The sequence below is a fragment of the Sarcophilus harrisii genome, chromosome 5 (assembly GCF_902635505.1).
Source record: "Sarcophilus harrisii chromosome 5, mSarHar1.11, whole genome shotgun sequence".
Lineage (NCBI taxonomy): Eukaryota > Metazoa > Chordata > Mammalia > Dasyuromorphia > Dasyuridae > Sarcophilus > Sarcophilus harrisii.
The window spans coordinates 190,491,944-190,506,961 of record NC_045430.1 but is presented as its reverse complement, the minus strand read 5'-3'; the positions used below and the strand labels follow the sequence as shown (position 1 = coordinate 190,506,961).

General features: G+C 40.1%; 1 protein-coding gene across 1 annotated transcript in view; it reads left to right on the top strand.

The window, feature by feature from the left end:
* Positions 1-15,018, top strand: part of DENND11 (DENN domain containing 11) — a 46,176-nt gene continuing 31,158 nt past the window's right edge. Inside the window, exon 1 of the mRNA XM_012551070.3 lies at positions 1-471. Coding sequence (XP_012406524.2) covers positions 144-471 — 328 coding nt within the window. The 5' untranslated portion in view covers positions 1-143. The remainder of the gene's footprint in view (positions 472-15,018) is intronic.

Sequence of the window (15,018 nt, the reverse complement as noted above, 5' to 3'; positions counted from 1 at the left end):
GGGTGGAGGAGGAAGAAGAGGTGGAGGAGAGCCGAGGGCTAGAGCCCGAGGCCAGAGAGGGTCCCTCCCGCCGGGCCGGGCATCCCCGCTAGCCCGCCCCTGCCCCCGCCCCCTCCCCGCCCGCGGCTCCTCCTCGCTTCGCCATGGTGGAGCAGGGAGACGAGGCGCCGCTGCTGCGCTGGGCCGAGGGCCCAGCCGTATCCCTGCCGCAGGCCCCCGAGCTCCAGGCCAGCGGCCGGGGTTGGGGCGCGGGGGGCGGCGGCGGGGGGCTGGGAAGCGGGCCTGCATCCGGGGCCCGGCGGGCTGCAGAGCCCGGGAAGAAGAAGGAGGAGGAGGAAGAGGAGGAAGAAGAAGAAGAGGCGGAGTTCGGTCCCGGGGAACTGCTGCGGCGGCAGTCCGAGCGCCTGCCTCTGGAGGAGGAGGAGGACCAAGTGGTGGCCGTGTTCGTGGTCACTTTCGATCCCCGCACGGGTAAGATCTGCCGGTGCCCACCTGGGCTGTCGGCCTGGCAGCTGCTCCTTGCTGAATTGAAGGGGGGGGGCAGACTTCGCTGCGCGCGCAGCGCACCTGCACCCCAGTCTGGTCGGGCCCCAATGAGGGGCGGAGGGAGTTAGCGCTTTGGTCACTGTCCCGGGCATTGGTGGCCCTGCGGGCTTTTTTCAGTCCCTGAGTCCGGGTCAGGCAGCGGGCTCTTCCCGTTCCCTGAGCAGGGAGCACGCCCACCTCCGGCTGGGGCTGAGGGTGCGGTGCGGGGCGGGGGGTGCGGCTAGTTATCTCTTCAGGTGACTTCGCCCAGCATGGGGGTGGCCGGAACCCGTTAGAAAGGCTGCTCCGTCACCTTCCCATTGACTTTACAAATTCCCATCCCCTGGATTCCTAGCGGGTCCTCAATCCCGGTTCTGCCCACAATCTTTCGGCACCTAGCGGTGTCATCTGCCTCATTCACCTGGAGATGAGTGTAAACCGCAGGTTTTCTTCCCAGACTAGAGGATTCCTCCCCCACCTTTCAGAATTCCCGAAGCTACCCTCTCTTGAAAGGTGCTTTTAGGTAGCATGGGTCCTTGTCCCAATGGATATGGTCAGTTTTTCCTTTGATCTCAGGATCCTGAAGTTAGAAGCAAAGTAGGGAAATTAAGCCAGAAACCTTTTTAAAGCCTCTTCTAGGCTATTGGGAGTGGGGGAAGGGAAGAAAGGAGGAAGTTTTTAAAATGACTGTTTCTTTATGTATTTCACGGGAGAATTGATAGAGTGATTTCTCGAGGGCATCTCTAACATAACAAATTAAACAACTCATTATTCTTCCCCCAACCCTACCCACATGTTCTCTAAATTGTGCTTATTTTTCTTTTGCACTACCACCCTTCCAGTTAGTCGGTAAACATTTGTTAAGCACTTACTGCGTGCCAGGCAGTTTGCTAAGCACGGGGGATACAAAAAGATGCGAAGACAGTCTTGCCCTCAAGGAGCTCACAGTTTAATGGGGAAGAATACAAACTGTTGGCCGGGAAAAGAGGAAATAATTGGAAGAGAGCCCTGGAATTGAGAAGTTGTGAAAGGCTTCCTTGTAGAAGATGGCATTTTAATTGGAACTTAAAGGATGCCAGAGGTAATGGCATTTAATAGGGACTGGGAGATAAGGAGGGAGAGCATTCAAGAAATGAAGGGCCAGTCAGCCAGAGAAAATGTCTGGAGGCTAGAGATCGGATGTCTTGTTCATGAAATCGAAATGAAGCCAGTGTTACAGGATGGAAGAATACATGGCTTTAAAGTGTAAGAAGACCGGAAAGGTATAAAGGGACCAGGTGATGAAGGGCACTGAAAGCCAAAGAAAATATGATGTGATTCTGAAGGTAATAGTGAGCCCCTGCAGTTTGAGTAGGGGTGACACCAGGGAGTCCAATCTTTAGGAAAATCACTTTAGTGGCTAGAGAATAGAGTGAATGGTGGAAAGACAGAGCAGACAGACCTGCCAGCAGGCTTATTAAAGTCAGAGAGAGGTGATGAAGGTGTGTATCAGAGTGATGGCAGTGTCAGCAGAGAAGGGCACATTTGAGAAATTGTGCAAAGGTGAAATAGAGCATCCTTAGCCATCTGAGAGGTGACAGATAGTGAGGAGTTGGGGATGACACAGGGAGGAGGATGGTTTTGCCCTTATAGTAGCAGGAAAGTTAGGGAGAGAAGGGCTTAGGGGAAAGATGAATTCCTTTTGGGATGAGAGAGTTTAAGATGTATACTGCAGTCAGTTCAAGATATTAGAAAGGCATTTGGAGATTGGAGATCCTAGGTCTGCAGAGAGTTTAGGGCAGAATAGGTAGATTTGAGGATCATCAGCATAGAGATGGTTATTAAATTAATTCATGGGAGCTTATGAGATCACTTATAGAAAAGAGAAGCATCCTCGGGACAGAAGTCTCTGGGATATTAGAGGTTATCCCAACTACATTTACCCATAGTCCCACAAGTTTGGTGTGTTGCCTTTTCTCCCCCCTTTCTCAGTCATTGCAGCAGTCATTTGTTTCAGTCTCTACTATAGCACCATCTCCTTCCCCTCCCAACCCCATTCACACGGCTCCTTCTTTTTGCTTCACCACTTTTCACTTCAAGTCTTCTTTGTTCAATCCATCTTCCACGAGGCTATCAAAGTGACTTCAATAAAGTGTCTCCTTGTTATTTCAAGGAGCAAATATAAACAATTTAGGCATCTAAAATCCTCCAGAATAGAAATTCCTCAAGTTGCTTATGCTCTCTATGGTCCATTAAGTCAAATTAGTTTTACTGTTATTCAAATATGATAAACGGGGCTTTCCATTAGTTGTCTCCCATGCTGGAATGTCCTTCTTCCTCAACTTTGCCTACTACAATCCTTCATTTCCCTTGAGGATCAATTCAAACATTAATTTAGACTTGAAGTCTTTTCTTGATAGTTCTCTTGAGACTGAGACAAAACATATATGGATGTGTGTTTTAGGGACCAAGAGTATCTGACATTTCACGGAAAAAAAATTCTCAAATGAAAAAACTTTTTTTTTCCAATTTAGGTTCTCTGTGAGTTTTAGTCTTTAGTGATCCGGGCACTAAAAGATTGTCAGATCCCCCTCAGTTTCTAAAATACATGTATATATTATCTCTTCTAGCCAGATCACAAGCTCTTAAAAGAATAGTCCTCTTCAATTCCAATAGACTTGAAATGGAAAGTGCCATCCACATCCAAAGAGAAAAATATGGACTGAAGTATAGTATTTTCTCTCTCTTTTTTTTTTGTTATTGTTGTTTGCTTTTTTTTTAAATTTTTCCCTTTTGTTCTGATTTTTTTTCCACGTGTAGCATGATGAATATGGAAATATGTTTAGAAGAATTGCACGTTTAACCTATATCAGGTTGCTTGCCATCTTGGGGGTGTGGAGAGGAAGAAAAAAATGGAACACAATAAAAACACAAGTTTCTGCAAAGGTGAATGTTGAAAACTATCTTTGCATGTTTTTGAAAAAATAAAATGCTATTAAAATTTTTTAAAGTTTAAAAAGGGGAAAAAAAATAGTCCTATTCACTGTTGTGCCTAGTGTGTAATATAGTATTTGATTGATGGGAGTGTTTCCATGGGGTGAAGCTGAAACTGTATATTCTTATTCCAAAGACTTCAGGCTTGTGTGAGGTCTTAATTTTACCACTAGTAGAAAGAAAGGATTGGAAGTCTGGAGTTAAGATTCTTACAAAACTATTTATTTGCTGTAAACCTTGAACAAGTTACCTCTGTTTTCTTCTTAGTAGAGCTACAACTACTTAAACTTGCCGATAGTGATTGTGAAGATCAAATGAGATCATTCATGTAAAGTGATTTTCCTGGTGGGATCTGAGTACTATTATGTGCAGGGACAGGATAAGCATATCTATTGGCCTTTGGGAAAAGATGTAAAAGGTAGGATTTTTGTCTATCAGCTCTATTTAACTGGGGAGTGGGCATTATGGATTTCCTGAGAGCATAGTACTCATGGTGGAGGAAGAACCTTTCATTTAAGGACTAAGAGCTGGGGGTGGAGAGGGAGACTATCAGGTGGATTCTTTAGAAATAATTGTGCCATTAATTGCATATTAAAATGGATACATTTTTTATTTTTTAAATTAATTATTTTTTTTTAAATTATTTTTTGCTGAGGCAACTGGAGTTAACACACAGCTAGGAAGTGTTAAAGTGTCTGAGGCCATATTTGAACTTCAGGGCTGGTGCTCTCTCCACTGCACCACCTAGCTACCCTGAATACTTTTCAAAATAATAATATTGCTCATTTCCTCCACAAATAGCACTAAACTGTGAGCCTTAAATGAGCACCAAACTCAGATGTATTTGGTTAGTGTCTATGAGGAACTGGGAAGAAAAAGGGTGGCCAACAATGGTAAGAGAAAGGGTGAGAAACCTATGGAATATTAGGGGTATCCCAAGGGGATCCCCCTCCAGAATTTCTTTTGGAAGGGGTACATTTGAATTTATTAAAGTATGTGAGTGGGTGAATTTATACAGTAACTGTAGTATTTCATTTGTAGGGCTAAACACATTTTACAAATACTACATATATGTTTAGAGCACCTTTGATTTGTAGAAGAAGTGAAAATCACCCTGAACCAGGATCAAATAAGAAAGTAGGGCCCATCCCCAGTTGTATTATAGTTAATAAAAGTTGGGCTTGAGAGGACAATGTTGGGGGTGGGTGGGGGTGTGAAGGTATACTTCTGTATACAGAAAAGCTTCTAAGAGATTGGCACCTGTAATGATGAAATGATAAAGTTCAGTGATGGTGGATATCATGAACAGGAATGGTGGTATAGTAAATTTAACTCAGGTCCCCCCCCCCTTTTTTTTTATCATCAAAGCTGTTCTCTGTTATGGGCTAATATGGGAGGAAGGTGGTATGAGAAGAGAGAAAGACTTGGGTCAGGAAGTTGTTTTTTGTTTGATTTGATAGGAAATAGCTCTTTTATTCCTCCAAACCATAATTATTATGGGCCATAGAGTTGTGTCCCCAGTCCTTTAGAGCAGATATAAAAATGTGGGAGACAATGGAATAAATGTCTCTAAGAGATGATCAATTTTTTTTTACCCTTTTAGTGATTCATCTTCTGAGAACACTTTTTAAAAAATTAATAGTATTTTTTTCCAATCACATGTCAAGATAGCTTTCAACATTCTTCTTTGTAAGATTTTGAGCTCCAAATTTTTCTCCTTCCCTCCTTTACCTCCCCCCTTCTCAAGACAGCAAGTAATCTGATATAGATTAAGCATAGACAATCATGTTAAATGTGTTTCATTAGTCATGTTATGAAGGAAGACTCAACAAAAGGGAAAAACCACACAAAAGAAGGAAAAAACAGTGAAAAAAGTATGCTTTGTTCTTTGTTCGGACTCCATCATTCTTTAGATGTGGATGGCATTTTCCATCATGAGTCCCTTGGAGTTATCTTGGATTATTGCGTTGCTGAGTCTGTCATAATTGATCCTTGTACAATGTTACTGTTGCTGTGTGCAGTGTCTGAGAAAACATTTTCATGATGTTCCTTAGACCTAGGTTGACATTTCAACATTTTGATTTAAGCGGTCTACAGTTGATGGACACACATGATCTGTAGAATTTGCCTCAGGTGATACCATTTGCACAAAAATAAAAATGGAGAGTGGACAGCTGAGAGATCTCGAGGATTCACATTTTCTGGGAGGTGTTCCTGCCTCTCTTTGATACCTGAGATTTCTTTTTCATTTGAACAAACATCAGTTCACTATGAGGAAAAACCACATGGTCTACGTCTTCAGGGCGAGGTTACTCTGGGAGGCCGGAAAGAACACTTGTATATAACTAAGTGTGATGTAAGTTAGAAAATGATTACGTGCAAGAGAGATAAAATAGAGAGAATAAAATCCTGTTTAGTAGGGATAATCAGAGGGATTCTTGGAGGTAGCTGTTGAGCCTAAAAGGAAGGAAAAGATGGTAGAAGGCAGAGAGATTATTCCAGGCCAAGAGATTGTTGTATGCAAAGTCACCGAGGCAGAAGTCGGGGAAGTCTGGAGTATAGGGAGGAGAGGAATGCTGTGAAATCAATATGGATAATTAGGGGGAAGCCAGAGTGCTAAACACCGGCTTGACTGCCTCAAAAGTCATTTCATTCAGCAGACATTTGAAAACCATGATTTGAGTATACTTTTGAGTGATTTTGCCAGTGCATTTGAAAGATTGTTTTAGCAATGTCGAGGAAGGAATATAGAGGAGGAGAAAGATGAGTCAGTAGGAATAATGATAATTTACATTTATATTGGATTTTCTGGGTTTTTTTTGTTATTTTTTGTCACATCCGATTCTTTGTGGCTCCACTCTGTTAAAATATATGTTAAACAATATGTTTCCACTCTAACAGCTGATCCCTTATCTAGTTGTTGAGAATCACATCCAGAATTGACTTTCCCCCTTGTTTTTTGCTCTTACTTTTTAAATTTTATTTGAAAAAAAATTTAAGCTTTTTATTTTCAAAACATACACAGATAGTTTCCAACATCCACTCTTGCAAAACCTTGCATTCCAAATTTTTTTCTCCCTCCCTTCCCCTCATATCCTCCCCTAGATGGAAAGTAATCCAGTATATGTTAAACATGTTTGAAATCAACATTAAGATAAGTCAGAAATGTTTTGGTTCTCCTTTCTTTAATAGAGATTCCAACAGGTGTGTGTATAATGGAGATTGCCATCATATTGTGTCATGCTTCTATGCAAGGCTTATGATTCCTTTAGAGTCCTTGTTTCCTCTACCTGGGCAGGTGGTCCGTACCTTTGGTTTCTGCCCCCATTTAGCTTCGCCCAAGTGCATGAATGCACTTCACCATTCACTTGTGTTTTTTGGGATATGAGTAACATGCTACTCTACTACCACATTTACCCTTGACTAAGGTACACACCTCTAGAAACCTTCCATTGATAGGTCTTACTCCACCAGGTTTCAGTGGGACCTAGGAAAGTCAGACTTTTCTTTTTTCCCCTATGCAAGTATTAGAATTTTGATTACTCTCACTTACACAATATTATCTGTACTTGTGTTAGAGACATTTGAGATGATGGATTTTAATATTGGCTCCTTTCAATAAACCCAAAGACTCCAGCTTCTGGGTTAAGAACGCACTATTTAACAAAACCTTTTGAGAAATCTGGAAAATAGTATGGCAGAAAGTAGGTGTAGACCAACCATATATTGAGATAAGGTCAAAATGGGTATGTGATTTATCAAAAAAAAAGGATGATAAGAAAATTAGGAATATTGGGTTCATACTTGAATGAGATCCCCTATGAATGAAAATATCTTGTTCTCTTTCCTATATTATAGTTATGGTATTTAACTTGGTATTGAGTCTATTATCTCTCACTGCCTCTCTTTTCTATTGTTTGCTAGACCAGGTAAATATATTCCTACTAGTTTCTAAGGTGCATTTCATTCTTCCCCAGGAAAAAATCCATTTTTCCAATATAGACCTGTGTTCCAAAAATCCGATTCCCATTTTCAGACACCATTTTCTTAACCAGCAACTCTTTCTGTATTTTATTTTTTCTTTTGAATCCCTTGCCTTTGATGAGCATAGGGATGAAAATACTATCCATGTCCCGAAGGTATTCAGGTCCTTGCCAAAAGCTTCATAATCTTTGGCAGTGCTTCCTTGGTGCTTTCTGATTTTGTAATTTGTGCCCACGTGATCACCAGAATTGATCCAGTTTGACAAGTTTTGGTAGGTTCCCTGTCATGCCCTGGATACATGCCCCAGGAAGAAAGGCCTTCTTTATTGTTAGCCATCTCCAGTCATCCTGATCTATATCTGGCCACTGGACCCAGATGGCTCTGGAAGAGGAAGTTGAGGCTGGTGATTTTGCACAGACCTCCCTCTCTTAAATCCAATTAGTTTTCAAGTCATAGCATCCCCTCCCTGATGTCCTGGTGCTCTTTGAGAGTGAAGAACAGACACTGTCTCTAAATAATATGCCCTGCAGCAGGCAGCCAGCCATCATCATTATTTGTCTCTTCTTCTGATCCTTATGGGATCATCTTTCACTTGACAGCATCTCTGTATCTATAACATCATTCTTGGAGGTCAGTAGCTGCTAGTATCAGAGCTAAAATTTGAACTCAAGTCTGTCTCAGAGTTCAGCTTTGTTTCTGCTATACATATTCAGAGGCTCATGTGGTAGATAGAACTTTTGGCAAAGAGTAAAACCTCATTTGCTAAGATGAAAAGGAAAGAGGAAGAAGTGGGAAAAGATATTTTTCAAGTGAGGGAGGAAAGTTGGATGTCTTCATTCTTCTCAGTGATGTAGAAAACCAGATTCTCAGCTGATAAAGGCTGAGATACAATTAAAAGCTTGAGAAAAGAAATTGTTAGGGTTTTTCTCCCTTTTAAAAATTTTGCACTTAATAGACATCACATAACATGATCATGTTCATATATACAGTTGAAAAGAAGAGAGGATTAGGATTATGTACAAATTACTTTTCTTTTTATATAATAAATTCAGCAATTCTGCTTGCCTATGATTGTTTCTGGCCTTCCCAAAAGGAAGTTTTGAGTATATTTTGTGTACACGAGAGGATATAAGAATTCACTTGCCCAGTCAGTTTAGCTTTAAGGCTTTCTACAGGAGCTGTTTCATTGCTCAGTGGGAAGTAAGAAAGCTGCTTGAAATAAGAAGAATGATAGGGTCCTGGCCAGAGGTGAAATGTACCCAACAAGGGTAGGCAAGTACTTAATTGTCTGTGAGAGATTTAGAGGGGGATTTAAACTGAAAAGGAAGGGAGAAGTAGAGAGATATGTCTATCTTCTAAGCTAGACATAATACAGAGTAGAAACTCTTAGGAGACAAAAATTTAAGGAAGAAGACCAATACTCCTGGCCCCAGAGGTCTATACACTAAATATGTGGTGTGGTTAATAAGCAAGGTATACTCGAGATACTAACAGAAGCAAATTTGACCTCAGAAATATTAAGGACACCTTACTATTGTCTATTGTCTATTGTCACTGAAGTCACTGTAATGTGACTTCAGAAAAGTGAGTATACCTTATTCAAAACTTACTGGATAAATAAAGGGGCAGAAAATGAGTGTAGAACAGATTAACACTATAAATAAATATAGTTATTTGATAGCATAGATTAATTTATATTATTATTATGATTTTTGTTATCAACTTAATGTAACATGCTATATACCATATTAATAATATATACTAATATAATTAATATAAATTTAGCAACCAGAGAGGAAGCATAATGGGAGACATTTGGGTGAATATTAGTAACATCTGAAACAATAAATTTTGTCATCAGAGTATGTTGCAAAAAGGACATTATAATATGCAATAGAAAAGCACTTGATTGGAGTCAGACATTCTGCTTTTAAATCTTGGTTCAGATACCTACAACTTGTGTTGAGCCACATCTGATTCTTCATGGCCCTATCTGGAGTTTTCTTGGCAAATAGACTGGAGTGCTTTGACATTTCTTTTTCCAACTCATTTTACGGATGAGAAACAGAGGCAAAGAGGGTTGAGTTACTTTCCCAGGATCAGAGTCAGGAAGTATCTGAGACCTAATTTGATCTCAGAAAGATGTTAAAGTCTTCTATCTATTGTGCCATTTAGCCACCCAGATCTTACTGACTCCCTGGTCTAGTGCTTTGTCCACTCTAGAATCTAGAGCAAGATAAAAGTGGCTGATGAGATGACCCCCCTTCCCCACCCCCCATATAAGCAAGGGATGCTTACTTGAATTAGTAAGAGACCACTAGCTGTCCTTGAGGAGTTGATGTAAATGGTCCCAGTCCTAAGTCCTAAATCCTAGTACTGAAGGTACTGGCAAATATCATTGCTCAACCACTTCCAGTGACCTCTGAGGCGCAGGTGAGATGCTGCAGGATTGGAGGGGGATAAATTTAAAATTAAAATTAAAAAAAAATTTTTAATAAGATGTTAGAATCAGCAAATTAAAGACTGAGAGCTTGACTTTGATTCTTGACAAAATTCTAGAATATTAGTAAAGAGATGGTGAGTTTAACATTTAAAAAGTTTTTTAAGAACATTTTACAAAGTTAGGTTGTGTTTACAAAGAGCCATAAACACCAAACTAATTTAATTTCCTTTGTTGACAGGATTACTAGATACTAGGAAAGGGAACTACTTTATATATAGTTTGTCACTGATTTTAGTAGAGAATTTGATAAATTCATGTTTCTGACATTCTTGGGCAATATGGGGAGGTATGGTCTGTGTAAAGAGATGCAAGTGCAGGTTGGGACATATTCTATGCATAACCAAGGCAAACATTTTGGTCTTGGGGTTCCTTTATATTCTTAATAACTATTGAAGCCCTCCGGGCAGGTAGGATAGAACTTTGTCCCTGGAGTCAGGAGGACCTGAGTTCAAATGTGGCCTCAGATACTTAGTAGCTGTGTGATTCTGGAAAAGTCATTTAACCCTGTTTACCTCAGTTTCCTCATCTGTAAAGTGTTGTGGAGAAGGAAATGGCAAAGCACTTCAGTGTCTTTGCCAAGGAAACCACAATGGCATCACAGTCGGACGGGACTGAACAACAATGTCAATAATATATAATATTTATCCTATTAGAAATTAAAACTGTTGAATTTTAAAAATATTTTTGATTAATTCATTTTAAAAGTAACAGTAACAAGCCCATTATCTGTCCACATAAATATCACATTTTAATGAAAAACAATTGTTTTTTAAAAACAAAATATTGTGAGAAGAGGGGCGTTGATTTATATATTTTTGCAAATCTTTCAAGTCTGACTTAGCAGATAACAGCTAGATTCTCATCTCTATCTGCTTTCCATCTGTTATAGTATTTGTTTGAAGTATATGAAGAAAATCTAGCCTATTTAGTTGGAATCTTAATTTGATGATGAAAACGGCCTCGGCCTCCTGGATCCCCTTGAAAGGTTCTTGGAGCCTTCTGGGGGTCCTGACTTTGTACTGTGAGGACCTCTGTTTATCATTATCCAGAAGTGGTCTGGTATGGGTGGGAAGGCAGCTGGCTCTTCCCCACTGGAGGTCTTCCCTGAGGGGCTGTGTTGGATATGAAGAAGGGGGAGAGTGTTGTTGAGGTAGATGCCTTCTGGGGTTCTTGGAGGTTGCTGGTGGGGGGGCAGGAGATACAGATATCCCTTCCACATCAGGGGAGGGGACTGTATGTGGGGTGGAGGTAGGAGTTTTTGGCCCTCCCCTTGTACCAGAGATTTGAATATTTTTTTTTAATGGGGTGGTTACCTTCTTGTAAAATTGGGGTTAAGTATTTGGTCATAGGCTCTTTCATCCACTGGCCTGCCTGTGTCATCTCCAGCTTAAGCAGAACTCCCAATTTCCATTCAGTTTCTTATCATATGTTGAAAACGTGATGGGGAAAGTCACCGTGTGGAAAGGATAACTGTCTGGTTTTCAGGATTAGGGGAGAGGGCCCGGTGAAAGGGCAAAAACTAAAAGGGATTAGAAGAAAGTACATGGGATGAGCTAATTGAGGCTGAGAGAGATTGCCTCATTTGCCCAAGGTTACTATTATTATAGTATTATATTGATAATTATTAATTACATTATATATTATATTGATAATTATTAATTATATATTATATTAATAGCTAGCATTTGCATAGTGTTTTAAAATTGACATGGCATTTACATGTAGTATCTCTTTTGATTCTTTACAACCCTGTGGGGCATGTGTTGCCATGAGGGCAGATACCCATTGGATAGAACTCAGGACTTGGAGTCAGAAAGACCTGTGTTTGACACTCAAATGTGTGACACTGCAAGCCACATTACCTCTCTGTGCCTAAGTTACTTCACCTGAAAAATGGATATTATAATAATAATGCCTATTTCATAGGGTGAAATTTGTGAAGATTACATGAGTTAATATTTATAAAGTCCTTTGCAAACTTTAAAGCTCTATATGAATGCCAGCTGTTATCACTTTTATTGTTTGTTTAGTCATTTTCAATTGTGTCTAATACTTCCTGACCTTTTTTGGGGTTTTCTTGATAAAGATAAGTGATTTGCCATTCCTTCTCCAGCTTGTTTTACTGATGAGAAAACTGAGGCAAACAGAGTGAAATGACTCACCCAGGATCCCACAGCTAGAATGTCTGAGGCTGTGTTTGGACTTGGGTCTCCTGACTCAATCCACTGAATTCCCAGCTATTATTATCACCTCCATTCTGTAGATGAGGAAACTATTGAGAGATGAAGGAACTGAAACTTGAATCCTGTTCACATACCACCACAACCCAGTGACTCTGATCTGTGGCGCTCCACCCTGTGACACTGGGCATTTTCATGAGCCTGTCAGGATCCTCTTCCTTCTCCTTTCAACCTCTTTGCTTCCCTGACCTCCTTGAATCTGAGCTAAAATTCCACCTTTTTTAAGGAGCCTTTCCCAATGCTCAGTGTTAATACTCTGTAACTACCTGCAAGTTGTCTTGTGTACACAACCAGTTCTGTTCTAATTCTTGTTTTGAAAACACTAATTTGTTCCAACCAGATTGATATATTAGGGGATAATTTGAGTACAATGTAAATACCAGGTTTACTTGATTTACTTATCCTGAAACAGAAAAGCACATCTAGCAGAACCGAGCACAAAATGCACACCCCTCAAACACCAATTACTCCCTCATTTACCATCTTATCCAGGGCTGGATGATAACATTTTAATTCACAAGCTACAACCCATCCTAAGCCCACTTCTCCAACAAAACTTAAGATCTTTTTCAAGATGAATAACATATTTGTATTATGTTTTTGAATGTAGTTGGAACTGTGGGTGGAGGAAGGTTGACCTGAACCCCAGAGTCTGAGGTCAAAGCTACTTATCATATTATTTATGTATTAATCATTTAATAGCTATAAAATCGTTCCTTTTTTTTTTCCCTGAGGAAATTAGGGTTAAGTGACTTGCCCAGGGTCACAAAGCTAGGAAGTGTTGAGTGTCTGAGGTCACATTTGAACTCAGGTCCTCCTGACTTCAGGGCGGGTGCTTTATCCACTGCTCCATCTAGCTGCCCCTAAAATTGTTAAGTTTTAAATTAATTTCTTCTACTTTTTATGTCACTGATGAGATTTTTCAGTGTTGTTGCCCAACCCCATTTTCCCCATAAGTCCTATGGTTTTTATTGTATAGTTTTGCATAGTTTGGTAATTTTTAAGAGTACATATGTTTAGTTATACCAGAATTGACTGTATCTTATGTGTATATAATATATGTGTGTGTGTGTGTGTGTGTGTGTGTGTGTGTATTCCATGTTCTCAATTATATTGTGATTTTTCTTGAAAGTCAAGACTGTTTTTTGTTTTTTGGGTTTTTGTTTTTGTTTTTGTTTTTTTTGCCTTTTAGCCCACAGTAAGCTTTAAACAAATGCTTGTTTACTTATCCACGTCTCACAGCCAGTTATGTGTCAGGAAAACTCAGATTCTCTTGATTCCAAATTCAGCTTTCAAGTCATTCCAGCGGGCTGGCTTTGCCTACAGTTGAGTACTTTCTCTCCTTAGTACTTTTTGGAGCTGAAGGGGCTTGACAATAGAAGGAAGATCCATCTTTGGGGATAAATTGATACAGATATTTGTATGTTGATTAGGGGATTCTTTTACACTGGGTAGGAATCTCATGCCTTGGGGAGAAAATTAGAACACTGGAGAAATAAATCTAGATCGAAGCCCTTTAAGATAGACTGAGAAATAGCATAGTGCAGCAAATAGAGCATTGAACTTGGAAGGCAAGAAATGGGGAACAAGCATTTAAATATTTTAGCTTCTGCTCTGTGCCAGGAACTGTGCTAAGCAGTTGACAAACATCATCTCAGTTGATTCTTAAAATAACACTGAGGTAGATGCTGTTATTCCCAATATACAGTTGAGGAAACTGAGGCAAAGAGTCGAGTGGTTTCCAGGGTCACATAGCTAGTGGATAGTCTGAGATTAGGTCTTTGCTCTCAGCTCTTCCTGATTCTGTTTGCTGTATCTCCTGGCTAGAGTCTGAAGGCCCAGATTCTAAAACATTTGCATATATTCCTTACCTGTCAGACCTAACTAATCTGTAAAACGAATGGTTAATTTAAGGTTCATTCGAGCTCTAAATGTAGGATCTCATGCTAATTTTTACTACACATCCTGAAGGGCATAAATGACGCCTAAGATTTTGGTAGTTTAGTAAGATATTTCTCATTGATCTTTTTGAAAGATTATATTAAATGTGTACACATTATAAATACTATAGCATCATTTTGTGGCCCTAAGGCATTTTACAAACAATAATTATCAATCCTTGGAGCATCTTTGCACAGTTAATGAAGTACATGCTTTTGCTTGTTAACTTGTTTGCTTCTCTAAACAAAAGAGATCATAGGGCGTACAGATCAAGAAATGGGGCTGTTATCTTTCTGTTGATCTGTGACATATCTTGGAACAGAGCCCAGGTCATCTGATTCATGGCAAAGAATAAATCCAACCACCGGTTGAAACATGACAGATGGATGAAGGCGAGTAAGGCAGGAAGGCTCTTTGGTATAATATTTACATTTTGTACAGGCTACCCTCCAAATTTCTCCTAAGCCCCAATTTTCCATCCTGGACCTCACTCCCCTGGAATTCTATCTCTGTGATTTTTCCCTCTGATAGGATGGTTCCTTCCAGGACCTTCATTTAAGGAGGAGGGCACTCAGACCAGTCATGTCTCATTCCTCTTCAGGCTGCACTGAGAATTCTGCCCTTTCCCCACAACTTTCTTCCCCACTTGCCTTTCAGTTTCTTTTTACCTGTTTCCCCCATTTGAATGTGAGCTCCTTGAGAGCAGCGTCTGTCTTGTTATTTCTATTTGTTTTCCTAGTACTTAATACCTAAGAATAGCTTCATAAATGCTTGTCGACTGATTAGAGATTTTTTTTTTTACTTAAGAATTGGACAAACTTACGAGGGAATCAAGGAGAAAATTCCTTTTAT